This window comes from Lutjanus erythropterus, chromosome 21 (genome assembly GCF_056507025.1).
Source record: "Lutjanus erythropterus isolate fLutEry1 chromosome 21, fLutEry1.hap2, whole genome shotgun sequence".
Classification (NCBI taxonomy): domain Eukaryota; kingdom Metazoa; phylum Chordata; class Actinopteri; order Lutjaniformes; family Lutjanidae; genus Lutjanus; species Lutjanus erythropterus.
Genome location: NC_139337.1, coordinates 13202028 through 13227750, shown reverse-complemented (window position 1 = coordinate 13227750; position 25723 = coordinate 13202028). Strand labels below are relative to the sequence as shown.

At 38.4% G+C, this 25723-nt stretch overlaps 1 protein-coding gene across 5 annotated transcripts in view; it reads right to left on the bottom strand.

The window, feature by feature from the left end:
• Positions 1-25723, bottom strand: part of phldb2b (pleckstrin homology-like domain, family B, member 2b) — a 52250-nt gene extending 26527 nt beyond the window's left edge. For 4 of the 5 annotated variants that reach the window (XM_084746837.1, XM_084746833.1, XM_084746835.1 and 1 more), the window contains exons 1-6: positions 25673-25723; positions 14507-14563; positions 14166-14289; positions 12152-12250; positions 11299-11382; positions 2294-2413 (exon numbers count right to left, since the gene is read on the bottom strand). In XM_084746837.1, coding sequence (XP_084602963.1) covers positions 2294-2413; positions 11299-11382; positions 12152-12250; positions 14166-14289; positions 14507-14563; positions 25673-25705 — 517 coding nt within the window. In that variant the 5' untranslated portion in view covers positions 25706-25723. Of the gene's footprint in view, positions 1-2293; positions 2414-7366; positions 7565-11298; positions 11383-12151; positions 12251-14165; positions 14290-14506; positions 14564-25672 lie in introns of those variants that run through there. The other variant, XM_084746836.1, reaches the window with a different exon arrangement.

The window sequence follows — 25723 nt, the reverse complement described above, 5'->3', positions numbered from 1 at the left end:
AATGTTAAAGCTTAGACCACCCAGTGTTTAACTGTCAAATACACCCACACACACTCAAAAGCTTTCCTACAACTGACAACTGCAGGCCTGCCCGAGAGAAACACACAAATGTGCACACATGCCAAGAGTGTACACATGTGTTAAAGAATTTAAGCATAGGTGAGAATATTCAGTTACGTTTGCTTATTTGAGTTATATTGTAAGAGAAACTAAAAGTGCACGTCATCGCTGAATATAAGCCTGTGTGAGCAAATGTCAAACCTTACATGGTGGAGAGAAATGGGGCAGAAAATTAAAGACATCATAAGATCCAGAGGCACACACACAGACACACACACGCAGGGTGTTTGTGTCCATACATGGGCAGATTTATACTGTAGGCCTGGCGTACATCAACTGACTATTCTCTTCTGTGCCGAGCTCACTTAGCTTTGTGTGGGAGTCTTCACTTTAGGTGCATGTGTCAGAGTGTGAGTCTTGGCAATCTGAAGGATAACGGTAAAGATTTTGGCTGTCCATTTGTTTGCCGTTGAGTTTCCTCTGTGTGTGTGTGTGTGTGTGTGAGAGTGTGTGTGTGTGAGAGAGAGAGAGAGAGAGAGAAGTTATTTCTATGAAAACATCAGAGAAAGTGGGAGAGATGTGAGTGCATTCCTTATGTCTAGGAGTTTATAGAGCAAGGATTCCTCTGATTACCACACACACACACACACACAGACACACCTTGCTCACAGCCCGATCAATCACTGAGGAGACAGAAGAGTCCAGCTGTATCACCATGGCAACAGAGGGCCACCAGATGACAAAAACATTCCAATATGCTTTGAATTTAAGTCTTAGCATGTGTGTGACAGTGAGACCGTATGTTTAGGAAAGACATGGCTGAAAGAAATACCTGCCCCCTTCCTAACCCTCACACACTCAGGACTAACAACCAAATCTCACACACCTGTCTGGGTTGTGTCTACCTGTAACTTTACCCTGAGATCCCCGTCAGCGGATAGGAGCAAATATTTTGGTGGGGACAGATGTTCCACCAGTAGTCCTATTACAGAAACTCCCTAACTATCCTATCTTATCTTACTTCACCCTGTTATATCTCAGGTTAGGAAATCCTAAATCCAACATTTCTTATCATCGTTAATGTCTGTTACCTGGCAACTGGCAGTACTTTTCTCATTTCTCTCTCTCAACTTTGCTACAGCTGTTTTTTGTAATCACTGAAACATACACTGAAATGATCAAAAAATTGAGCAAAAACATTGATGGGCACTTATGAGTTAGAAATTTTGGTAGCATCTGTAAAGAAATCCAGTGGTGTCCTTTTTTGGGATATTTACAACAATGCTACCTCAGGAGATAAAAGAAGAGAGTGGGCTGAGACAGTAGATAAAGGCTCTGTCAGATCTGTCATCTATTGTGTAAAAGCAGTATATGCGCAGGCACAGGGATTTAGACTACCATACTGTTAGAGAACATTAGCATTAGCAGGTTTGTAAGTTAGCTACTACTACAGGTGGAAAAGTTAAAGTTAGGACAGCTTAACAGATATTCAGTTTAACAGTTTATTTATAATTTTGTGAGGTTAGGATGCTTACGTAACACACTATTCCTATCTTAAAACTACTAAAAGTTTTTTACTGGTTATAAAAAAATCTAACTTTAATACTGATGCCTATATATGACCAACAAAAGTTAACAAGACCTTCTTCAACCATAGAAAAAATTGCTTTTTCATATTCTCCCTGAAATTAGATAAAAAGAGCCTGTGTTTATCCAGGCAAAGTTACAGTAAGTAGTATGTTAGCCAATTAGAAAGATGCAAGAGATTTTTACTTATATAATGCTATTATTGACATTGTATTTTATGATTATTATGGTGCAAACACTAGCATTTCCAAAATCAACAAAATATGAAAGTTCCTTGTAATAGCTTTGAGTTAGGTTAGGAATATTGATACTGGAACTGTTCATCTGTAAGTTTTTCCAATACCAGGTCCTAACCCTAATTACTATGGCTACCATCCAGTTAAGATAGAATCTGCAAGTAAGGAAGTTTCTGTAATACGGGCCCAGGAGAATAAGCGGATGATGAACTACAGGAGGAGAGTAGGTAAATAGTAGACAGAGGAGGGAGGGAGGGATGGAGGCGGAAGAGGACATGGTGATGTGGCAAAACAAAGGCAGAGAGGAGGAATAAAGAAAAAATGATGGGGATCAAGTGGAGTGCAGGGGTCAGGGGAGGGCTTTAGCAGGCCTCATCAGTGTGTGTGTGTGTGTGTGTGTGTGTGTATACCTGTGTTGTAGGCTAAAGCTGACACGGGGCTCTTTTGTGGAAGCATACTTTTCATTCTGCTGGCCTCCTCAGGATGGTTGAACCGGAAGAAATAGGACTTACCCAGACACAGTGAATAACCTGTAGAGAAAACACACAGAGACACAACATAAAATTAGAGATACACCCCAAAATTACTGCATCAGAGTGAGTGATCTACAATCAGATAGCGTGGTTTAAAGATAGTATAAAGACTCACTTATGGTGATGGTTAGCATGTAATTCCTAGTTAATTAGTGTGGTACAAAAATAAGAACTAGAGCAAAAAACCAACTAGACCATGGTGGTGACATAGGCGATATATTATTATTAACATCATACACTATGTGAGAGGAGGCAATTGTAAGTAAATTATAGCTTCAAATTGGTATGAGCCTGCAATATTTATTCACAGCCAGAGACACACTTGCACAAGCTTGTGCACAGCCAGACCAGTCCAGACCACAGTGTTTGCTCTGGCCATCAATTAGGCTGAGAGGGCCAGGTATTAAACAAGATGTCAGGGTCACAACCTCTGTAATACACACAGCCAGCCACAGCTGTCTAAATACCTCAGAAGGGAAAGGAGCAAGACGGCAGTGCTGCTGACACACACATACACACAGAGGACATCTAATGCAGAAAAAGAAATGAAAACACTACACTGATGCACTTTTGAGGAGTGAATGGAAGACAGAAAATCACAAGTAGACTGACTGAAAAACAAGTCCCCTCTCATTTGTCTGTCTCCTGACACGCACGTGTGATCTCTCCATTCCTTCAGCCTCCAATCCCTGAGGGTAGGAAGTTCAGATAAGCATTACCGTAAACCCCCACAATGTTAGCATGTGTGTGTGAAGGACTGAAAAAGCACCTCCTTAATAGCTCCATTACAGTTACATCAGATTCCTTGGACCTGAAGTCAGACAACCACTGAGGCAAGAGAGGGATAGCGAGAGGGTGAATGGAAAAAGACTGAATGGAAAAATGTCAAACGTGTTTTTCTTTCTTTTCCCTTCTCTCATTCTCATCTCTATTTTGCCCTTTTCTTCCTCACTCTCCACCTCAAGTCCAGTTTCACAAACATCTCCACTTAAAAGTGACACTAATAGACAAATTGGAGATTATAGTTTATCTAGAAGAGGTCACATCTGTCTAGACACTGCCTTAGAGTGCTTTGAGAGGTTTCTTTGCCTTCAAAGCTGTAATTTCTCAGCTCAGGGGGAGATCTGAGTGCAGTTGTGAGGTGGAGCTAACACCACACACATGAAAACAGTGTAAGAAATGTTTAGTCTACACAGCTGGACTTTGAACATCTCAAATATATACTCATGTAAACACTATCTTGCCGGTTTGAGCGCAAAGTGTGAAGCAGTGGCATGATGACAGTGAGATCCAAAAGGTGAGTCTGAAAGGCAGAGAAATACACACTCACAGGTCACCATGAGGGCTAGTGTAAGTAATATCTAATATGTGTTTTGCATTGCCAGACATGAGTAATGTGTGTGTGTGCCTTCAAAATACTGTGTATTCTCTGAGTATCTGTGAGTGTGTGTGTGCTGTGTTGTGTGTGGGGGAACATGTCCAGTAACAGTGTCTGCCTAATGACTCACAGTAACTCTCAGTATTTAGCACAACAGCAAACACAGAGGCACACACACACACACACAAACACAGACTTTGCCAGCAGTCAGCTCTCGTAAAAATCTAATTTCCTACCCCCAATAGCCTCACCATGTGCCACCTTTAAAGTGGAGGGCGAAGTGTGTCGCCCTGATTTGTTCACAGCCCCCCCACCCCTCCCCTTTTTCTAATTTCCTCTCAGGGCTCTTTAGCTAACAAATAACTACTACTAGCTAATCCTCTCCTCCATCCCATCCTCAGCATAAACAAATAGTAGTAGAATGTGTGTGTTTGTGACAGAGAAAAAGAAACAAAGATAGAGAACTTCAGAAACAGTGTTTGAAGATACAAAACATGATGATTCAACTTCCTTTCTCTTGCTCAACTGTCATTGTTATAAGCACAGGTGCCATCCAACAAACAAAACAGTTGTGAATCGCCATAGATTAATAAATTCCATTAGCGTTTGAAATGATGACAAATAAAGTCTTAGCATATGCTATATTATTCTTAATATTTCATTTAGCCTACATGAAGAGACGTAGTGTGTGTTTTGTTGTTCTTATTGAGATTATTTTCACTGAATTTGCAAAATAATCAGTTTAGTACTACAAGTTTCATGTTCACTGAGAAAAAATGGCTAAAACTGTGATGAAGTGATATTTATTGAGGATTTTTCAGCCAGGTCATCTATGCAACACTACAGAACATCATTATCATGCTGTTGTCTCACACATTTTTCCTTTTGCAAAAAATTGCAATTTGGCTCTGTGATTTGGATATTGCACTTTGCCATTTTATTGTGATTGTGATTAATTCTGCAACCGTACCAAGCACACCGAGTGCTTTAATTAACTGATCAACAAGTATGAAAGTGACCATGTGTGGAACCCACAATTCTCCTTGTTCTATGCAGCGCTGTCCTAAATATAGCACAACACCCCCCACAATCAAATAAAAAAATTCTAATCTTTACTGCTTGCACACAAACTAGTCTGCTGTCCTAAATAACTTGCACACAAACACATGCCCGCTCTCCTCTACACACACAGACCATCCACAACAAAAGATATTTAATCTCATTCACGTGTTTACTTGTTTAGCAAACTATGTTTGCCTCCCATGTCGAAGCATGTGCCCCCCAACACACACGGACAGCCCCTCTCCAACAACAACAAAAATGGAAATTAGTCTGTATATACATTTATGGGATAATTTAAAGTTTGCGATCTACAAAGTCAGACCTCAAAGTCTTTGAGGGCACAGATGTAAGAGCTGTATCGCGTCTGGAGCCAATTTCTGTTCCCATGTAGATCTGAGCGGACCAAACTACAGTCTTACCACAATGTTATGGAAGGGGAAACTCAAAACTGTTTCTCTATTTGGTTAACGTAAGTGGAGAAATTGACAAATTGAGACTGTTAGGTTAGAATGAAAAATAAACCAATTACAAGGATCCAGTGTCAATGAAACTCACTAATTGGTCAGCTTTGATGTGTTAAGTAATCGCTATCCACTCAGAAAAAAAATCCTCCATGTGTTTTATCAAAATGTGTAATGTATTGGAAAAATTTATTCAAAATGTTGCTATGATCTCTAAAATCGGCATGGTACTGAACTAGAGCTGAATTTACTCATTCATGAAAAGATGCATACACACACACACATCCCAGTGGGAGTGTAAATTGGCCTCAAAACCACAAATTAACCCTCTCTGGGGCACAAGGATCCAGCAGTAACATCATAAAAAACACAGACTGGTCTTTCTCAGGGGAGTTGGTGTAGATTAGCTCAGTCAGTCACACACACTTTCTCTTTCATTCACACACACACAAGCACATATGCATAATCTGGCTGCTCACCACAGGCTAAGTAGATATCCTCTCTCTGCTCTTTCTCAAATCTCATCCACATAGCATCAATCCAGCAACCCCAACCCCGCTTCTCTCAAGTGAAGGTTTGAGGCCACAGGTATAAACTATTAACAACCTCTAATCTATCAGGAAGAAAGGAACAAATGTAAACACAAACACCACATAAACTGATAACAAATGACATAATCCTATCTCTTATTTATATGATTTATAATGTAAGATTGGTTTAAAAAAAATCCCATATGTGCTTGAGGGAGACAGAAGAAAGACTTGCGAACACAATAACATCCAGGACAATGAAGCAGGTTTTGTTTTCAGGTGTAAGGTATCCTGAGTCAGTCCTCATAGCCAAGGGCGAACTCTTTCTGTCAATGCAATCACGTCGGTCTATGAACTTGCCAGCTAAATTGTGACCCTGAGGCATGCACACCAAGGTTATTTACATCAAAAGGTGCAGGCAATATGCTAAAACAAACAGGTTGGGCTGGAATGCCTCCAACATTTGGCAGCAAATAAAAAATCTAACTAACCACTCAGTGGCTTGGATTGCATTGAATAACAGCACTGATTCATTCACACCTGTTCTCCTGCTGAAACAATAACCCATGTGAAGCTGTGCTTTATGATCTTCTACAATTTAAAAAAAAGCAAAAAGACAAAGTTAAAGGTATACTAGACAGGATTTTCCTTTAAAAAACCTACTAATTTAAAAAGATTACCCCTCAACCATCACGTGACACACTAGAAGTGTGTGCTGGTGTCTGTATCTGCAAAGACCCTGCCAGTATTTTCTCATATTTTGCTGTGTTCAAAAGTTTTTACCAACCCAATACTTTGGTATTTGATTACTCTCAATCATCTTTCTGCAATGTTTACAAACACCAACTAACTAATCCTAATCAACCCCACTAATCCTGCATATTCTACCTTTAAAAAATAGACAGTTCAGTGATTTCATCCAAATGCATTAGTATTTCTATTGCTCTACAGTGACAGATGGCTTTCGTTCCAGCCAATCAAGAGAGACTTTTGATTTTTAAAGGAAAATCAATAATATCAGCTGTTGAGCAAATGCTGTTCATCCAAGCTGGCAAGTCACAAACTCCGCTCATTTAAGACCAAATGTCAAATAGGATGAAGCTTCAGACTGACTACAAAATCCATTCTAGAGAGCATTTCCCAACCTGTTCAAAAAGCATGTGAGAAGAAGAGTGTGTTCATAACAACACAAAAGAGCTGTAAATAACGCTGGTTTGAAAGTTTATAAGCCATCACTAGCATCAGAGTGAGACAGTGAAATATATGAGCTTCTCAGCCACACATAAATATATACAGATTCCCCTTAGCACATACACAAACATTAGATAGATAGATAGATAGATAGATAGATAGATAGATAGATAGATAGATAGATATTATCTCTGAGAAAACTACGTTACTATAGATGTAAGTTGTTGAGGGATAAACAGTAGCAAGTTAAGAAAACATTACGTAAATGTAACATTATTTTGGTTTTGTTAGCTTAAAGAGTTAGCTTAATAGAAATCCGTTAACTAACCTTTTGAGTCCCATTCAGTGAGCACTTATCACGACAAGAAAAACTATTTTCTTCCTTTTAACGTTTGACAAATTATCATGACAAGAACTTCTCCTAAACATGTAAAACTCAAAAAAATATTATACTGCATTTAAACCCCTGCCGGTCCCCGTGTTATTGTTTGCTTCCTCCTCAGTGAGCCGCCTCCTCTCTCCTCTTCTCTCCGTGTGGAAGAAAGTTGTCTGATTTACCATCCACAAGTCTGAGTCCCGGACTGTACCAACTTTCGGCCAAAAGGGGGACATAGAATCAAATTCTGGAGAGCAAACGATTTTTAAAGTCTGTCAAGAATCACAATATCACTACTGAAGGTTTGTGATTTTACAAGGGTAATAAAAAGCGAGGAAGCACATGTGTAAGTAATTAAAAAACATGTAAACCAAACACGTATATCACCATTATCCGTCTCTGCAGTTGGTAGGTTCAAAGGCCATTAGACAGTGAGGTATTTGGTAGACGCCCCCTTAGCTTTTCTTTGTCTACCTACCTATTTTCCTGCTCTTTTCTTTGAAATACCTTAGACCATTTAACCCCAAACTATCTGGGCTATAGAGGCTGACTTAAAAACAATGTAAAACTGATGTTTTTATTATATTGAAACGACAACTTAATTCATTTTTAGAGGTAATTAAATTGACTTCTGAGGAAACACAACAATGGAGAAAGGGCAGAGGGGAGATTTAAGGGAGAGAGGGTATGCCAGACAGACTGACTGGCTATAGAAGTACACTGTTAAAAAATCATATAGGAATTTATTGTAACCAATCTTTTCTTTTAAACTTAACATACATAATGTTTTATTTATTCTAGATAATTAAACTTAAAATGTATTTATTGTAAGAGCACTTGCATGAGTTCTTTTAACTTTAAGTCCTTTGACTTGAACTAATGAATTAAATGAATGTACTGTATGGAGCTCAATAAAGTAAAGAAACACGATCAGCATGTCAGCAGTCTAACATACATTGTTTGAGAAGTTAAAACTTCTGAGTTTGAAGAAAACTTGCTGTGTGTCTCCTAGATAAGTCATAGTGGCTTATTTTCACAAAAATGAAAACACTGAGAACCACGCTGAAGGTTAGCATTGAACTGATTCCCTACCTCCTTACTTTTAAAATCGAATAAATTCACCAGGAGAAATTTCACATATTGTCTTTGTGTCAAGTAGTTCCAACAGGAGCAGCTGCAGCTGTGAGTTCTTTGTGTGAAATAAAGAAGTGAGTCTACAAACTGATAAAGTCTAAACACAAATCAAATTTGTGACTGAAGAGTCATTGATTCATCTTATGGTTACTGAACATATTTTCTAATGTACAAAATAAATTAATTAGTTTATTTGTTTTTAATTATTACACAATTGCCTCAACTTATCTTTTCAAATCCAGTCAACTTAAAATTTTAGGGTAACCCAGATACTAACCTTTTTAAGATAAAACAAAAAGTTTATTTTTACAGTGTAGTCTCTCCAACTGCTTTTTTTCCTGATGTTTTTCTGAAAACTTTTTCAACACAACATGAACCCACTGACAGCTCTGACTTTTATCATGTGTGCAGATTGTGCAAGTAAGACACACATGCACACAGAGATGTGTTATGTAGCTGATGCAGCTAGATTTGCATTTGTTTCAGGGGTGAATGCTGGGACATTGAGTTTTACACAAAGACGAAATTAAAAGTGAACTGAAGTGCAGAGATCCCATTAATAGTTTCCCTAGGCACTGAAAAAAATAAATACGAGAGCCTGTTTTTGTTTTACTGCTTGTTTGTCATTGTTGTTATTGCCACACAATGATTTACAGTGTCACTGTTGCTGTTATTATGCTGTAAGAACATATTACTATTCAACAAGTGACTTCCAGATGCTCTGGTGAGTTACGAGTGACGCTGATGTGATTCCAGGTCAAGTCCCAAATACAGAACAGATCACTTCCTAAACATAGCTAATCATCTCCAGACTGCCCTACAGTGTGTGTGTGTGTGTGTGTGTGTGTACATATGTGTGTGTATGTGTGTGTCTGTATGTGTTTGTGTGTGTGGTTAGGCTAACTCAACCCAAAGCATCCAGGGCCAGCGGATATTCTTGAAAGATGTTAGCTCACTTTCTCTCGCTCCATAATTTTCCAAACCATGCCCTTTTGACTTTTTTTTAACCCCTTTTCCTCCTTCAGCTCTCTTTCTCCACCCCTGCTGCTTCACAATGCCCCGGCCTCGTGTGTGTAGACACACCAAAATGTTGTCAATATTTGAATCAGCCAGGCACAGCGGGAAGATAAATAGGCCTGTCAATATTTAACTTAAAATGGCCAGGCCACACAGGATACAATGAAAAGGAGAAAAGCGCACTCAGAGAAGGAATAAACCAGTGTACCGCATGTTCTAGAAAATAAGAGAGGGGAAGAAAAAGGAAGGAAAGCAGAGTGGAAATTGTTATATAAGGCAGAAACAGTGATACACAGAGGGCTCTGCAACTGAAAAAAGGGAATTTGGGAGAGGAGAGAAGAAGAAAGACAAGAGATAAACAGATCAAGATACTGGCAGACAAAGAGCAGACAGACACGTGGGCAGAGCAGGACAGAAAGATAAGAAAAGAAACACAATTTGGTAAGCTGCTCTGTTTGTCTGTGTGTCAGTTTTCTGCAGAAGTTTAGTGAATGCTCTGCAGTTGCTGGAAGCTCTGACTCACTAGCAGCTCTCTGTTCCAAAACCACTACGAATTAAACCAAACCAGAGGTGCACACATATGCACTTCATCATTCAAAACACATACACAAACATGTTGAAATGCTCACGAACACATGGGTCCATACATTTATGTGAAAAAGCGCGCGCGCGCACACACACACACACACACACACACACACATGCACAAACAACTGTACACCTCACTGTTTCCATGCAAAACGTCAGCACAATGTTAACTGTACCCATATGACTCATACACACACTGAAAGGAATGCAAGTTAACCAAACCATAAACTAACCACTCTTTCTCCTTAACACACACACACACAAACAGGAGTTATGAAATACAGAAAATATGCTCACTCCATTGCAATTAAGTCAACTTTTCCTGCACTTCTTTTGTTGACCAGTAGATGGCAATATATCAAAGCTTGTGTGTGTGTGGTGTGTGTGAGTAAGTGAATCACCTGATGTACAGTATATGGACAAACTAAGCTATACCGTGTGTGTGTGTGTGTATACACGGTACAAGATACAAGAATATTTATTTATCATTATACAGCAAGATTGTATAGCAATTTTTGGACATACACTGTAAAAAAAATAAAAAAAATTTGGTTGAATCAACTAATCTTTTCTCAGTAACATAATGTAAATGTACAGGTTTTATTTATTCAAGCTAATTAAATTTCAGAATTTAGTATTTATTTTCAGATCACTTCAGAACTTAATAAGCACGAGTTCTTCTAAGTCTTTTGGCTTGAATGAATGAACTCTACAGAGTTCAATCAACTCATTAAGTTTCTAAAGACACATGATCAGCATATTAGCAGAATTCCCAGCATGCATTGTATTAGTTAAAAGTCTCCTGAGACCCTCGTTTTTTTTAGTTTGAAGTTACAAACTGAGAAAATGTAAAAGGATGTTCGTTCTGACTGAAAAGTTGTTGGTTCAACTGAATATTTTCAGTGTAATGCACACAGTTTATCAAGTGCAACCAAATTAGTATCAAGTTTATTTGACTGGAAAAGTTTATCTGAATCATTGCAAAGCTACTGCCACTTGTCCTTTCAAATTCAGTCAACTTAAAATTATACAACAGCCCAGACACTGACTTTTTTTAAGATAAAATAAATAGTTTATATTTATGGTGTACTTTGATTGATTGATTAAAAAAATGATTTTAAAAAAGTATGGAAAAAATAACTTACCCTGTGTGAGTGGTGTGGGCACAGTGACCTGAACTCCATCCAGACTGCAGAGGTGACCACAGGGGTCCAGGGTCACCACCCCTCCTGTGTCACAGACAAGGATGAGAAAGAAGAGGCTCAGTTTATGCCTTCATTCCAAAAACTACAAATTACTACATAATCATCCGCTCAAAAGTATTTCCCAGCTGAAAGATGACTCCTAACTACACTAGCCATTTTAATCATAACATGCACATAAAGCCATGCTATTTCTATCTTCACAACAAGGCTTTGGTCTGAGCGCTTAGTGTAGTAATTATATAGACAGACTGTATCACACAGGAACAAAAACAACCTCAAGAGTGTAATCAATCACTCGGCTTCTCCCAGTGTCTTCAAAGGTAATTTTCTTTCATCCACACAATACGATGACAATGCACCGAAGAATTTCTGGTCTAATAGTTCACTCAATCCCATATTTATCTTGGAACATTATTTTTATTTGAACAAATTAAAGATTGTGGCCAGTGTAATGTGGTAACTCTAAAACAGATACTGCTGACATTTCATTATGATAATCCTTTTAAAACAAGAAAAGAAGCTTGTGTTTATTACCAACTAAGATGGTTTTTAGCAGATCATCTCTTCATGAGTTTTAAAAATATCTTCAAACATTATAATCTCACTTTAGCAGCAGATTTGTTCTCAGTAGATTGTTTTTTTAACAAAAAAGATTTTAAGATTGCACACTAAACTAACATTAAAAACCTTGTTTATTAAATAAGGTGGAGTCACTGGCCCTTGCACACTTAGTTCATAGACAACTGTGGCTTATATTCTGAAATCATTTTGTAGAAAGTGAACTGACATCAACCTTCATTGATGATGAGACAGTGCTCTGCCTCAATGCCAGGCCCCTGGATCGTGATATCTTGAGGAATTGGAGCATCTTCTCGGCCAATGCGGGTCACTCCTGGAATATCAAGCAATACACAGTGATCATAAGTAAAATAAAAAGGAGAACATATATAATTACATATAATTAGGCTTGACAGTGTCAGTCATCATGTATATCTGTAAATCTTTGTGAAAACAAAGACAAACAAAGATGCATGCATTACTAATAGACAACATCTGATGCATAAATACTTGTCTTGGACCATATGTGTGGTCCGTGATCCACACTTTAAATGGCTATGAATTTTAGCTGGTTATTCTTATTCTGACACGTTTTGGAGAAAAATAGAGCCCCAGTTCTCCTAAAAAGGCTTGTTCACATTGTTGGCATTCCTCACTGAAATGGAAGGGCAGATTGTAAAACTGTGTGGCAATGAGCTCAGGGTTTTGCAAAGAATAATAATAATGTAAAATATGAAATATCACAATGGTTACTTAAAGTAGGTTAAACGCTGTCTGCTGTTATATTTAGCTGGTGTTGGCTAATTAGCTTGGCCTTTGCGCTAGTTGCCTAATTGGCTGACTCTGACCCTGTGGTACCAGGAACCAGATCTCGGTACTGTACTGTACAAACTTTGGTAAATTAAATTTACCAACCACATTATGTCACATGTTTTGTTGCTGTGATCGTTTGTATGCCAGTTCTGTCCACAGGCATTTTGGTCAACACCAATGCGGTAATCCCAGAATACTTTAGGCTAACTGAGTGTAGCCTCGTGTAAAACGTGAATAAATCCATCCATTTAAAAACTTGTACAATTTGTCACTGCACTGTTCTCATGGTTGAGAGGAGAGAAAACAAAAAGTGTCTGTCTTTCTGCATAATAAGAGCTTTGTGGTCCACATAGGACATGTTAACTCTACAAGTGTATGTGAGAGTCGCCAGTGTTTTCCTAATGAGGACAGATATTCATCAACTTGTAATGCTGTTAATCTAATGTCAGTCAGTTTGTATTAGTATTCCTTCTACTATCTGCAGGCTATTGAATTATAATATGTTGTACAAGAATATTACTCACTTTAATATGTTGTAGATCTCTATCTTTGCTCCCATCTCTTCTCTATCATGTGTTTGGCCAACTAACTGGAATAATAATTAAGCTATGGTGCCTGTGGCTTGCTGATCTGATAAATGTATGTGTGTGTGTGTGCATGTGTTTAAGGGTGAGATTGATTGAGGGAGGAGTGCAAGACACCTGTGGAAGGCTGATGATAGAGAGACTATAAATAACTCTGCCACCATCATAATAATCACCATAATCATTGTGTGTGCGTGTCTCTGTGTGTGTGTGTCATTTCTGCCAATATTTGCAGGGTGCAATTTGTTGAATGAAAAAAACATCTTGAACTGATTTGAATACTACTTCTCTAAGGAATAGTGTGTTTTTCAGTTTAATAGAATGGATGCTTTCTCTCTGTTGTAGTGGAGTGTAGCATGAAACCATGTAGCGTGAGTCATGTCTATTGTTTTATAGCTGTTTGAACTGGCGCACTGTTGTCCTCATTTTTGTATGGTTAACTGTGGGTTCAGCCTGTGCATTAACCAACGAGGGGGATAATTTCCGTCCCCAGTCACAATAAAAATAAATAACCAGAAATGTGGATTTATTAACTTGTGTAAATATGTGTTTTCAGTCTGAAGGAGTCCTGTGGGAGGAAACAGTGTTGGCTCCTTGTCTTGACCTTATTGCAACCCAGCACAGACTATCACTTTCCCCTATCATACTCCCCCACCTCTCCAGTAACCATGGAAACGAAGCGATGGGTGGGCAGGAAAAGTGTAAAAAAAAATTGGAGAAGTAAAGCGGGGAAAGGCAGAGGAACAAAGCAATGAGGGCAATATGAGGAAGATGAATAGTTACTGTGTGACCTGGTAATTCTAGCCCGTGGCGTGTGTGTTTCTTTGCTGTACATGTGTGTGTGTGTGTTACCTTCTTTCAGTGGCAGCAGGGTGATTGCCACACTCAGCCTCCCGCTGCCTAGGCTCACCAGATGAGGCGTGGCTGTCTGGACCTTTAGCCCTTTCCCTGTGTCAATCAGGTCCAGAGGTGGAGACTGCAAGCATCAGTCAGAGAGGAAAGGTTATTTCCACACATCCTCTATTATCGTACATTTTCCCTTCTGATAAAACTTGGGAAAGCTGACGAAAAAGCATTCTGCACAATGATTGCGAATTGCTCTGGGCAGGGTTTTGAAATACCGTGCATACTTTGTTGATAAATGAGACGAAACATGTGGTAATGTGTGTGTTTGTGTGTGTGTTTTCTCTCACCTTGGGTTCAACTGGAGACATCTGATCTGACTCTGGTTGGAACATCATGTCAGAGTCCTGCAGTAAAGATTGAGAGAAAGGAAAGTCAGCTCGGACCACACACACACAATATATATATTTTTAAATTAATTTGATTGTATTTCATATTGTGTTTTGAATCATGCTTTTATATTATTGTTTTTCAGTATCTTGTATTAATTCAGATGTACTCAGGTCTCCCTTGAAAATCTCTTCATCTATGCTAAAAATGTAAATACATACATCCAGGTAAACAAATATTCTCTTCATGTAAGCAACCATTATAGAGACATGTCAGTACATCGGAATTATACACATCTGCCCAAATGACTATGCCCATACATACAGCTACACTTACACACACACCAAGAAAAAAAAAGAGCAGCTGTGCATCGCATGCCCAGCTGCTGCCACATGAGAGGAACTCTCCGTGTGAAAGTGTTCCAAGGGGAAAATACCACTTGGGAGGAAAAAAAATACACACACACATACACACACACACACAAAAGCTGGTCTGCAGTGGGAGGAACTGGTAGAAATGTTCCATGAAAACAGAGTTCCCACGACTTTCTGGTTACGGTCTGCCAACATACTGCCTGGTGCTTTGAAGGTGTGTGTGTGTTTCAGCCAACCAGCAGCAGAGTCAAATGATAGTGATGTCCATCAGTTGCATGACCTGTATGTAGGACTCCTTTACTTCTATTAACAGAACTTAAATATGCAAAACATGTACAAAGGCAGCAAAAGAGAGAAAATATATAAAAGAGAGAGGAGCAATAGGAGGGTGTGTCCAACACCATGGTCCAAAGCAAGAGACTTGGCATATATTCCATACCCTGAAATTAGTATACACACTCATGGTACCCAGATGGTGGTTTCTAATGTTTTGGTAACCTATTGACTTCTCCTCTAGTGTCACTGTGGGGTTAAAATTTCAATCTGCACACACTGTAAAAAACAAAAATAACTGTGTCACCTTAAAAAGTGTAGTGTCTGGGCTGCCTTGAAATTTTAAGTTGACTGAATTTGAAAGGAAAAGTTTGAGGTAAATTTGTAATGACTCAAAGCAAACAAACCTTCTCTAATCAAATAAACTTGACATTAATTCAGATGTTCTTGAGAAAACATGGTCAGTACGCTTAAGATATTTACTTCAACCAACAACTCTTCACTGATGAACGTTACAAATAAATTTAATTTCCTTTTACATGTTCTGAGTTTGAATTTGCAGCCGCAGCTGCTCCTGTTGCAGGTACGTTGTTCCTGCATTGGCCAAAAGACAATATGTGAAACTGCTCCCAGTGAATTAATTAAATTTTAAGAGTGAGGGGACTGAATTTAATACTGACCTTATTTTTGTTTAACAATTTTTTAATTTTGTGAAAACGAGCAACCATAACTTACCTCAAAGGGCATAGATGTTTTCTTCAAACTATAAAAAAAGGAGGGTCCCAGGGAGAGATTTAACTCAAACAATGCATGCTGGGAAAGTCTGCTAATGTGCTGGTCATGTTTTTTTTATTAGAAACTTCATTTAATGAGTTGATTGAACTCTATGTGATGTATCCAACTCATCTTTTCAAGTCAAAAGACTTCAAGTTACAAGAACTCATGTTTTTATGTTCTGAAGCATTCTGAAATTAGAACTTTTAAGTTTAATTAACTTGGACAAATAAAACTTATGTATAAAGTTAAGAGAAAGATGAGTTGATTCCACTAAATTACTGTGTGTTAGCTTTCATTCTGGAGGTGTAGATGGAACACTGAGCTCATTGATCCAAAGATGATGTGCTTTTTTCATTCTGGAGACTCTTCCCTCTGGTGCCATAGGTCAAATATGTCATAATACCAAAAGCAGACAATGGTGATCACATTTCTGATCTCAGAGGAATTAGGCCATTTGATTTCACAGTTTTTTACAAAGCATCCACTGGACAAACCTCAGAATAGCAAACTCATCAGTGTTTGTTTCATCCAACACATCCATCAATTAAATGAACACGTCAGACTCTAGGGGTCAGTAGTGGAGCTTCAGTGTGATGACTATTCTTAATTTGTTCTAATTTACACTCTGAGGTAAATAAAAAATCAAGTCAAAATGTTTTAAGGGTGGGAATAAGCGGGAAGCCTGAGAAAACTAAAACAGCAGGGCAGGATTAGACTTGCATAAAAGGAAGAGAAAGCAGAGTGAGATAAAAAGGAAACAAAATCAAAAATGCATCAAAGATATGTGTGTGTTTGAATAAACACACTCAGATCCAGTGCCAAGGACAACCCCTGCAGTACCCTACAATTCAATACAGGAAAAACAGTCTTGTTTCTATTTATGTGCATGCACACACATTCAAAGACACAAACGCATGCACACACACCCAGATGGATGAGTGAAATGCTTCTCACCAAAGCAGCGTTGATTGCACTATATGGGAAACCACCCCAACCACATTTCCTTTTCCACCTTCTGTCATCTCCATCCTCTCTTCTTCCCCTCTCTCCTTGTTATACACCCCTTCACACCCATGTTATCCTGTAATAATCCTATAATAATAAAAATTATGATCTTCCAACAAGTATCTTATGTTTTTAGTCCTTTTTTCTTACTTTCGCTAAATTGTTCTCCTCTGTTTCCTCACTGTTTTTACAATGATCTTGTCTTCTCCTCTTCCTCCTTCCCTCTCTTCCTTGCTCCTCTTTCCTTCATTTCTCCTTTCCCATCCTCTCGTCTTTTTAATCTCACTCTCCTCTCTTTTCCTTTCTTTCCTCCAATCACCAGAAGAGGAAGCGCAAATCAAGTCCAGCTCCATACGGTTTCCTCTTATTCAGCGCCAGCTTCCCCACTGAGGTCACTTCCTTTGCTGCTTTGACACCCTTACTGCCTTTAAACACACTCCCACGAACACACACTTGCTATTTTTTGCAATTCAGCCATCCTTGTAACCCCTATGGGCTGCACACACAAACATCCACAAATAAAGTCACACATCAGCTCTTTTTGTTATCGCATGAAGGACCCACATTCCACTGATTTTTTTCATCACTTGTGTAGACAAAGCAAACACATGCTGTATGATGGCAACATCAGCTGGACAGCTTAGGTGCAACAGAAACCAAATGAGGTCAAACTTTTATGTTGAAAGAGGCTGTCTGGAGTATAATGACAAGAATATTCTCTCTTTTTTTCTACTTTCTCCTCTTGCTTCCTTCCTCTATGTCCTCTCCCACCTCCTTGACTCTCCCTCTCCATCATATGGACCTTTTAGGGCTGTGACGATAACTGCTTACGGTAATTCTGCAGGTCTGAACTCATTAGCGTCATCATCACACATTTTACTTTGTACGCTCAGTCTCGTGTTGTTGCATTGTTTTTGAGACCAGAGCCCTTAAATGGCTGACAACATGTCTAACAACATGTAATATATGATCCTAAATAGGGCACTACCACCCAGTCTTGCTGCAAATTTTTCCCAGTGGCCACTCAAAGTATTGCAGGGAAAATCCCCAAAGACACCATTACAAAAGAGACACCTGAAAAACTTTTGACAGGACACCTAAAACTGCAAAAAAGCTTGTGACTCTTTCCATGATGGATTTTTTTATTCGTGGACTTGTTACATCTATAAAACTTTCCAAGAGCAGAGAAATCTGTGACATCATCACAATGTAAAGTCTATGGGCTGTGTGGGAACTTGTGAGAGGAGGCAAGGAGGAAAAATACTGCACATAATCATTGGGCTGTTTAAGCAGGAAGTAAACCAATAACAATTTTGGCTCATGTGCCAGATGAGCGATTCTCATTATCCTGTATCGGGTTCATTATAATACATCTGTGGCTTACAACAACAAAAACAGTATTTAATATGAAAAACTGATGAATAACAATAATAACAATAAGAATACATTCATCGTTGAATTTATGGCATTATATTAGGAGCATCTTACAGTTCAAGGATGGATTACAAAGCTTCTGAGAGGGATACGATCTGACCGGAGCTAATGTTGTAGGCACACAGGTACCGCTATTGTTAACCTTTCCTGCTCAGTTTACTTTGGAGCTAACCGCTTTCATGTTCAGTCTCAGTTTTATATTGTTTACAACATGCCTGGAGATGGATGTAAATGGCATCCGTCAATAAAATCCAGTAAATCATAATTATTTGGGCAGACATGGTAAACCACTGTCCCACAAGGATATGTTGCTTTTATACCGTGGTAAGAAAAAGTCCGTACTGTCACAGCCCTATAATATATGGCCTACACACAGTTTCTCTTTTCTTAACTCCATCATTCTTCCTCTATCTCTTGCCCCTTTTCTTCCATAGCCCCCCTTCTTCTTCTTTCACCAGGTGAGCTTCAGTCTGGGCAGGTCAAGACAAGTCTTTGGCCTTGTTGTGCTCTAGTTCAAGCAGAGCACTGAAGTGTATCAGCCCCCCTTCTAGATTTTCAGATTCCAGCTGGTATCCTGAGGGGCCTCAACAATCTCCAATCACCAAACCTGATGCTATCAAGGCCTCTGGACTAGAAAGCTCGAGGATGAGATTACTGGATGGTCTAGGTATTTTCAGATTTGAGTTGAAGTAAAAAATTTAGGACTTCTTCCACACACATAAAAGGTGTACTTCTCTCAAATTTGATCACAACTTTGTTAAGTCTGTGTGAGTGGTGTATGGTATGTTTGCAGCCTAACATTAACTGAATAGGGTGCCACGTTTCCCTCACAGCTGTTACTTTGATGGCAGAATATATCATAATCTATATGAATGATTGGTGTTTTAAGTGTCAGCCTGCACAGAAAACAGACTGTACTGATGTGTAAAACTAAAACTGCAAAAAATACAAAAAAAAGCTCCTAACAGAATAGTAAAATTCTCTGGCCTTCCTGTGCTGGGACATTTTCTGTCACAGTGCAGTCTGGGAAATAAAGGTAATCAATGAATGACATATGAGGCTGACTGAGTGAAAGAGATGAAAGGATATGAGAGACTGGGAGAGTTTTCAAAATGATTTCTTTTCCTTTTATGGGACAGCTGACCAATGGCAAAACATCCTAAACCCACTGCCCCGACCTACTTCTTCAATCTTAAATCTGGTGTGCACCTGCACTGGCCCTTTAAACAATTGAAGACCAGCTAAAACAACGTCATGAATACACAACGTTTTTAAAATCACAAGGACACAAGAACAAGAAAGTGCATGAACACACAATCTTTCTTTGATCACATCTGTAGAACAGCTGAGTCTCCCCAAAATGCTCAGTGTGCCCTGCATCTGGAGGCAGAGACAGAGAGAGGGGGAGAGAAATGTGGGGTGAGGAGAAGAGAGAAAGTGATGGAAGATGTAGAGAGAGGACTCATAAAACCAGAGGAACAGATTCCGCATTCTCGGATTGTTTCATCTCATCCTTTTGTTTTCTTCACCCACTGTTTTCATCCCTCTGTTGAGTCCCTTCTCTTTTTGTATTTCCTCTACATCTGTTTTGTCTTTCTCTCTGTTTCAATTACCTACTGCTGCATTCTTGTTTCTCTGTGTTGCAGTCTGCAGTCTCATAACCACATCTCAGGACAGTCCAACTGTTGTTAATGTTGCTGATGCAGAACAGATTTTTTAGAGTACTAAAGGGGATGGTTAAGTCACTTACATGTGTCTCTTTTTTTGTACAACAAAGCTTGGGTTAAATCATCAATGTGGCATTTTTTTTCAGAATAAAGTTTGGACTGTAATTGTCTGAATATGTATGGATGGGTGTAAATTATACAATGCAAAGCTTACTGAGATGGCTGGGAACACATCAAACTTCAATCACCACTTACTTTGTAGAAAAGAAGCATAGAGAGAAATAAGCTAAGTGTAAGTGATGCTAGCTAGGTATGTTTTTGCCTGACAACGACGAGGATGTCATATATGTAGCGCAAATAGTCATATCAGCTCCTTCATTAATCAATAATCCTGTTTCCAAACTAAGTAACAGAATAAAACAAAGCCCTTCAAAATATGACTAAATGAAGTCACTTGTTCATCACATGATCTCATTTCCCTTTATGTTTGTCTCTTCACGTGAAGCCAAACCTCTCCATTTTCTCATTTGCTCTCCCATCTCCCTCCCATCTTTAATTCTGAATTTTACTTGTACTTATTTGCTTGAAAAACATCAGTAATTGTCTTCCCACCTGGCTTCCTATCTTACGTTCTCAATATGTTTCATCTATTTAAGTCTTAAATTCTGTCTTTGCCCGTTTCTCTGCTTTGCCTTGCTGTTCTCCTCTTTATCTGTCTTTCTCCATCCCTCTGTCTCTCACTAACATCCCCTCCCCTTACATTCCAGCGTTACCCTCTCCTCCTCCCACCTGACAAAGCCAGCATTGTATCACAGATGCTGTTTAATATGGAGTCCCTCTCTCTGTGTCCCTCTTATAGAGCAACTCATAGGGCTAAATGGGGTTATCTTTCTCCCCTCTCTTCACTACACTCAGTGCTTTCTGTGCAGTAATGTCTTCAACAGTACTTTAATTACTTTATTGTATACCTTGAGGATGCAGGCTATCTTTCAACACATAGACTACTGTTCTTCACTGCCACTAATCCACATAAGAAACAAGGGTGTGTGTTTCTGTGTGTGTGTGTGTGTGTGTGTGTATGTTTTGGTGAAAACTCTGCAAGCTGATTAACACAACTTGACCCTGAAAACCTTGCTAAATTACAACAAACACCCAGCAGCATTGTTCTCTAGCTCTAACTCTCTCACACTCCGCTTTTTTTTTTCTTTTCATTTACCGAAATACAAGATCCTCACAGGAAAGAAAGTCTATTGTTATTGCAGCTGACTCAAAGTTGGAGGAAATCTAACTTGAATTTCTATCGCGGGTGTGTGTGTCTTTGGAAAAGCCCAGATTACCTTCACTGCCATATGCCGGGGATCAACTGATGTTTGGGTTTCTGAGGGGCCGGATATGACAGAGAGACAAGGAGGGACAGTGAATTGTTAGAGGGACATAAAACCCACATTAGTAACATAGCTCACAGGGTGAAGTGAACTGTGACTGCTGGATAGAAAAGAAAAGAGGAAGGCAGAAAGATGGACTTTGAGATAACAAGAGAGACAAACTGAGCATGTGTGCGGGAGACAGGGAGACAAAAAGAAAGGAAATGGATAAAAACACAGACTTAAGAATCCAGAGATGAAAGAAAAGAGATAAATGGTAGACCAAAAAAAAGTTACCCCCAGTGTCATCACTAGTCTCCAAACAAACATGTTCCTACACGCTGGAAAATATAAACTATTTGTTTTAACTAAAGATCTTTTCCACTCAAATAAACTTGATATGAATTCAGCTGTCCTTGAAAAACATTTTCAATAAGTTCATGATATTATGTTCAGTCACACTAGTGAACATGACAAACAAATCTGATTTCTATGCTGTGAAGTCTCCTAATAATCACTGTAAAAAGGAAAATGTTGAGAAAATGTGGCTTACTTTCTCATTTTTCTTTTTAGTTTAGTTTTAGTTTTAACATTTTCAATTTCAATCAGGTTCACAGATCACTATGAACAATTTCTGAAGTACATTTTTTAGGTTTCTTTAACTTAAAGACTTAAGTTTATCTAAAAAGAAATGGAAATTATCTTAACAAAAGATTATAGGTCCGCAAAACTTTGTTTGGTTTGTTTCAAAACTCAAAAATCCATCCAGTTAGAATAACTCTTCTTTATGAGTTCACAAATACTAGAAATTTTGAGTTTCATCAAGTGGAATAAATAAAAGATATTTAGGTTAAGTTAATAGGAAAAGATTAGCTGATTCCACTAAATTCCTGCGTGATTTCTTTTACTGTGAATACTGCACTGATGACATGTTTTTAGCTATTTGATTACAATGCTCTCTTGAACGCTCTCTTGAAAGCCAGATATCACTCTGTTCTGTTCTGTTCTTTTACCTTTTCCAGCTGACATATACCTGGTAAACCTATAAACAGTACTCTGAGGGGGATTGCTACGATGGACTTCTACACAACACAGAATTTAAATCAAATTTACTTCTGCGCAGTGGAAAAAAATCCCTTTAAGTGCTTAACTGTATCTAGTTTCTATGTGCACATACAGCATAATGTTTTGAGTCTGGTATGAGTCTAATAGCTGATAACAGTATTGGTATGTTGAGTCCTCGTGAGAGAACAGTCATATCCTCCTGGTTTCCACATCATGGCTGGAGCCAACTTGACAGATATAATGGTTTTAACATTAGCTTAGCATTCTGATGCTGCTGTGTGGTGAGTATGAATTTCTCTTAAATCTCTGATGTAATGCTCTCTGTGGTAAGGGTTCACTTTTCTAAAGATACTAGAGACACAGATGTCTTGCTATCTGGGTAAAGTGCTGTGGTTGGACCCACCAAAGGCAAATCCACAACCCAATAATTACGCTAAGATACAGAACCATAATATGAGGCATACGGCTTGTTTCAACACAAGTGACAGGACCAACTCCTCAACAGTCGACTGTTACACTGTATATATTTCTTCAGTGGGAAATCAAAGGTAGTAAGGAGTCAAATTATTACCTGATGCCTAACCATGCCACCCATTTACGCCCCCGCACTACCACAGTCATACATACCATTTATCCATACTTAGAAATCTGTGATGTTGTGGGAGGTGGTACAGCTTAAATTTTTGAAGTTGCCCCTTGGCCTAGTTTCTTAAATGTGTTGGTTGTGTTCCAAGTTGCACTGGAGGGGCTTCATTTGACTCATAGCAACTATACATAGATTCCTCATCTGAGTCATGGAATAATTTAGGTGTACATAAATCAGCTTGTTCTGGACTGATCCACTAACATTCTGTTTGTTTGTGATAAATAAGGGATGAGGCTTGACCTTACTCACACACAAACATACAACACTCTACAAACCATTTGTAATCACTCAAAAAAACAAACACCTCTGAATTGTTGTCTTATAGGCCTTATAATATCCATGTGATGCTGACCATGGTGGTATTTTAACAATAAACAGTAAAATAAGTCTAAAATACTCAAAATTGTTGTTGTAGATGATTACCAGTGAATATCTGAGCAGTGATAATAATTTGATAAGTAACAAGGCAATAAAACATGTTTTGAGTTAAATTAAGTTAATAATAATTTTTTATCTCAGTCAGCATTACCACACTAAATTGCCTCCACATAGTGATACAGTCCACCAGAGGTGGTACCAGGTCACTGTTTTTGCATGTCACAAGTAGTCTTCGCACGCAAGTCCCAAGTCAAGTCCTAAACTTTAAATTTTGCGTCCTAAAAAAGTCATGATGCTCCTTTCACCAAATTCCATTTTGACAACAAAGCCTTAACTTGTTTTTTGTTGTGCAACTTATGATGTCGAATGAAGTTGGAAGTTAAAAGAAGTTAAATCATCTGTTCTATAACATGTTTGTTCTTCAACGTTCTCTCATGCAACTTGATTAGATGCTGGATTGGCTCAAACAAAGTGGATCTGGAGAATTAAGTGTTGACTTGCTATGCAAAAATAGTGTTAACATTAATTGATACAGGAAATGAAAGTTAATCGATTGATTCGTGGCACACTTTTTTAGAATTACTTTAGTTTGGGTAAGGTGTCAAGTATTCTCAAGTCAAGAGGCTCAAGTCCAAGTGAAGCCATGAGTAATTTATATTAAAGTCCAAGTTGAGTTGACTTGAGTCCAAATCACGTGACTTCATGTGAGTCCACACCCCTGCAGTCCACAATTATAAAATTTTTTTAAAGAAAACAAACAAAATTTTTCATTCACAATGCTGCAAAGCAAACTGGGCTCTCTTGAGTTCCGTAGCTTAATTATCAGTTTAGCTCCTTTAAATTTGTTTTGCTTGCCAAAAGCTAGCTATCCTGAATTGTCAGAAACCAAAACACCAGCCTGAACGTCATGATGCTGTGATATCGGACACTGCATCCCTCTTTACATGGGGAAGAGTGATCTTTATAAATTAAAACTTTACTTGTTAAAGGTAAAGTGTGTAACATTTGGGAAGGTCAGGTGCAGAAATGGAATATAATATTCAAAAACTATGTTTTCAGTAGTGTATAATCATCTGAAAATAAGAAGCAGTGTGTTTTTGTTACCTTAGCATGAGCTGTTTATATCTACATAAACTGTGGGTCTCCTTCCATGGAGGCCGCCATGTTTCACTGCCCTGTTTCTACAGAAGCCCAGAGAAGACAAACCAAACTGGTTTTTGATACGGCCTTGCTCGAAATCTGCTATTTCATCACTAAACACCACAAAATCCTACACACTGCTCCAAAAACTTAGTAATTTAGTGCTGCGCTAACTGAATAACCTATAATGTTTTACACTGTTGAATCTATATGCTTATACGGTTTCAGTTAAGTGTGCAGTGGTCTAATAAATAGGCCAATAATGAAAAGTTGATTGTTTAAATCATTAACAATCATGTGTCTTTATTTTGTGTGTTTATCTTCGAGGGGATTACTTATAATATTTCTATTAAGGCTGGGTAATACATAATTATGATCATTACTGTGATATGAGATATGAGAAGATGCAGACTATTTTAACTGTCCTATTATGTGCCTTTACCCACTTAGTCCTTATATCCGCATGACTGATGAACAAAAATCACATTGTGTTAAATATTTTGTGAAAGTATCGATAATCATCAATACCACAATATCGCATTATCGACAAAGGTATTTGGTCAAAAATATGTATTTGATTTGACTGTCGTATGTTTACACCATTTGAGAATTTACGGTATGTTATTTTAGAGAAGATGTGCACTTTAACACAAAATATATTATTTTTAAACATGACATATGGCTCAGCCCTGATTCTTGTACTGGGGACTTAACAGTAGCCCAGAAACAAACAAGACTTACACTATACTGACTTACACAATTGCTTAAGTACAGAGGAAAATCTGGGAATTAAAGTCGGATTAGATTTAGTTTGTCGTTACACAGCTCACTAAAGACACAAACACTGTAAAGTCCTCTGAGCTGTGCAGATTAGAAATTAGTGACTATTGAAACACCATGAACGTCTTTAAAATAGCTTTCAACTTTAGAAACACAGACTGACCTCATTAATGGATGTTATCCTATAATTTCCGCATCTTTAGGAAATCAGAAACGCGCTTACCATTATTGAAGCGGGACCGGCCACTTCTGTCATGGTGCAGGACGGAGTTTG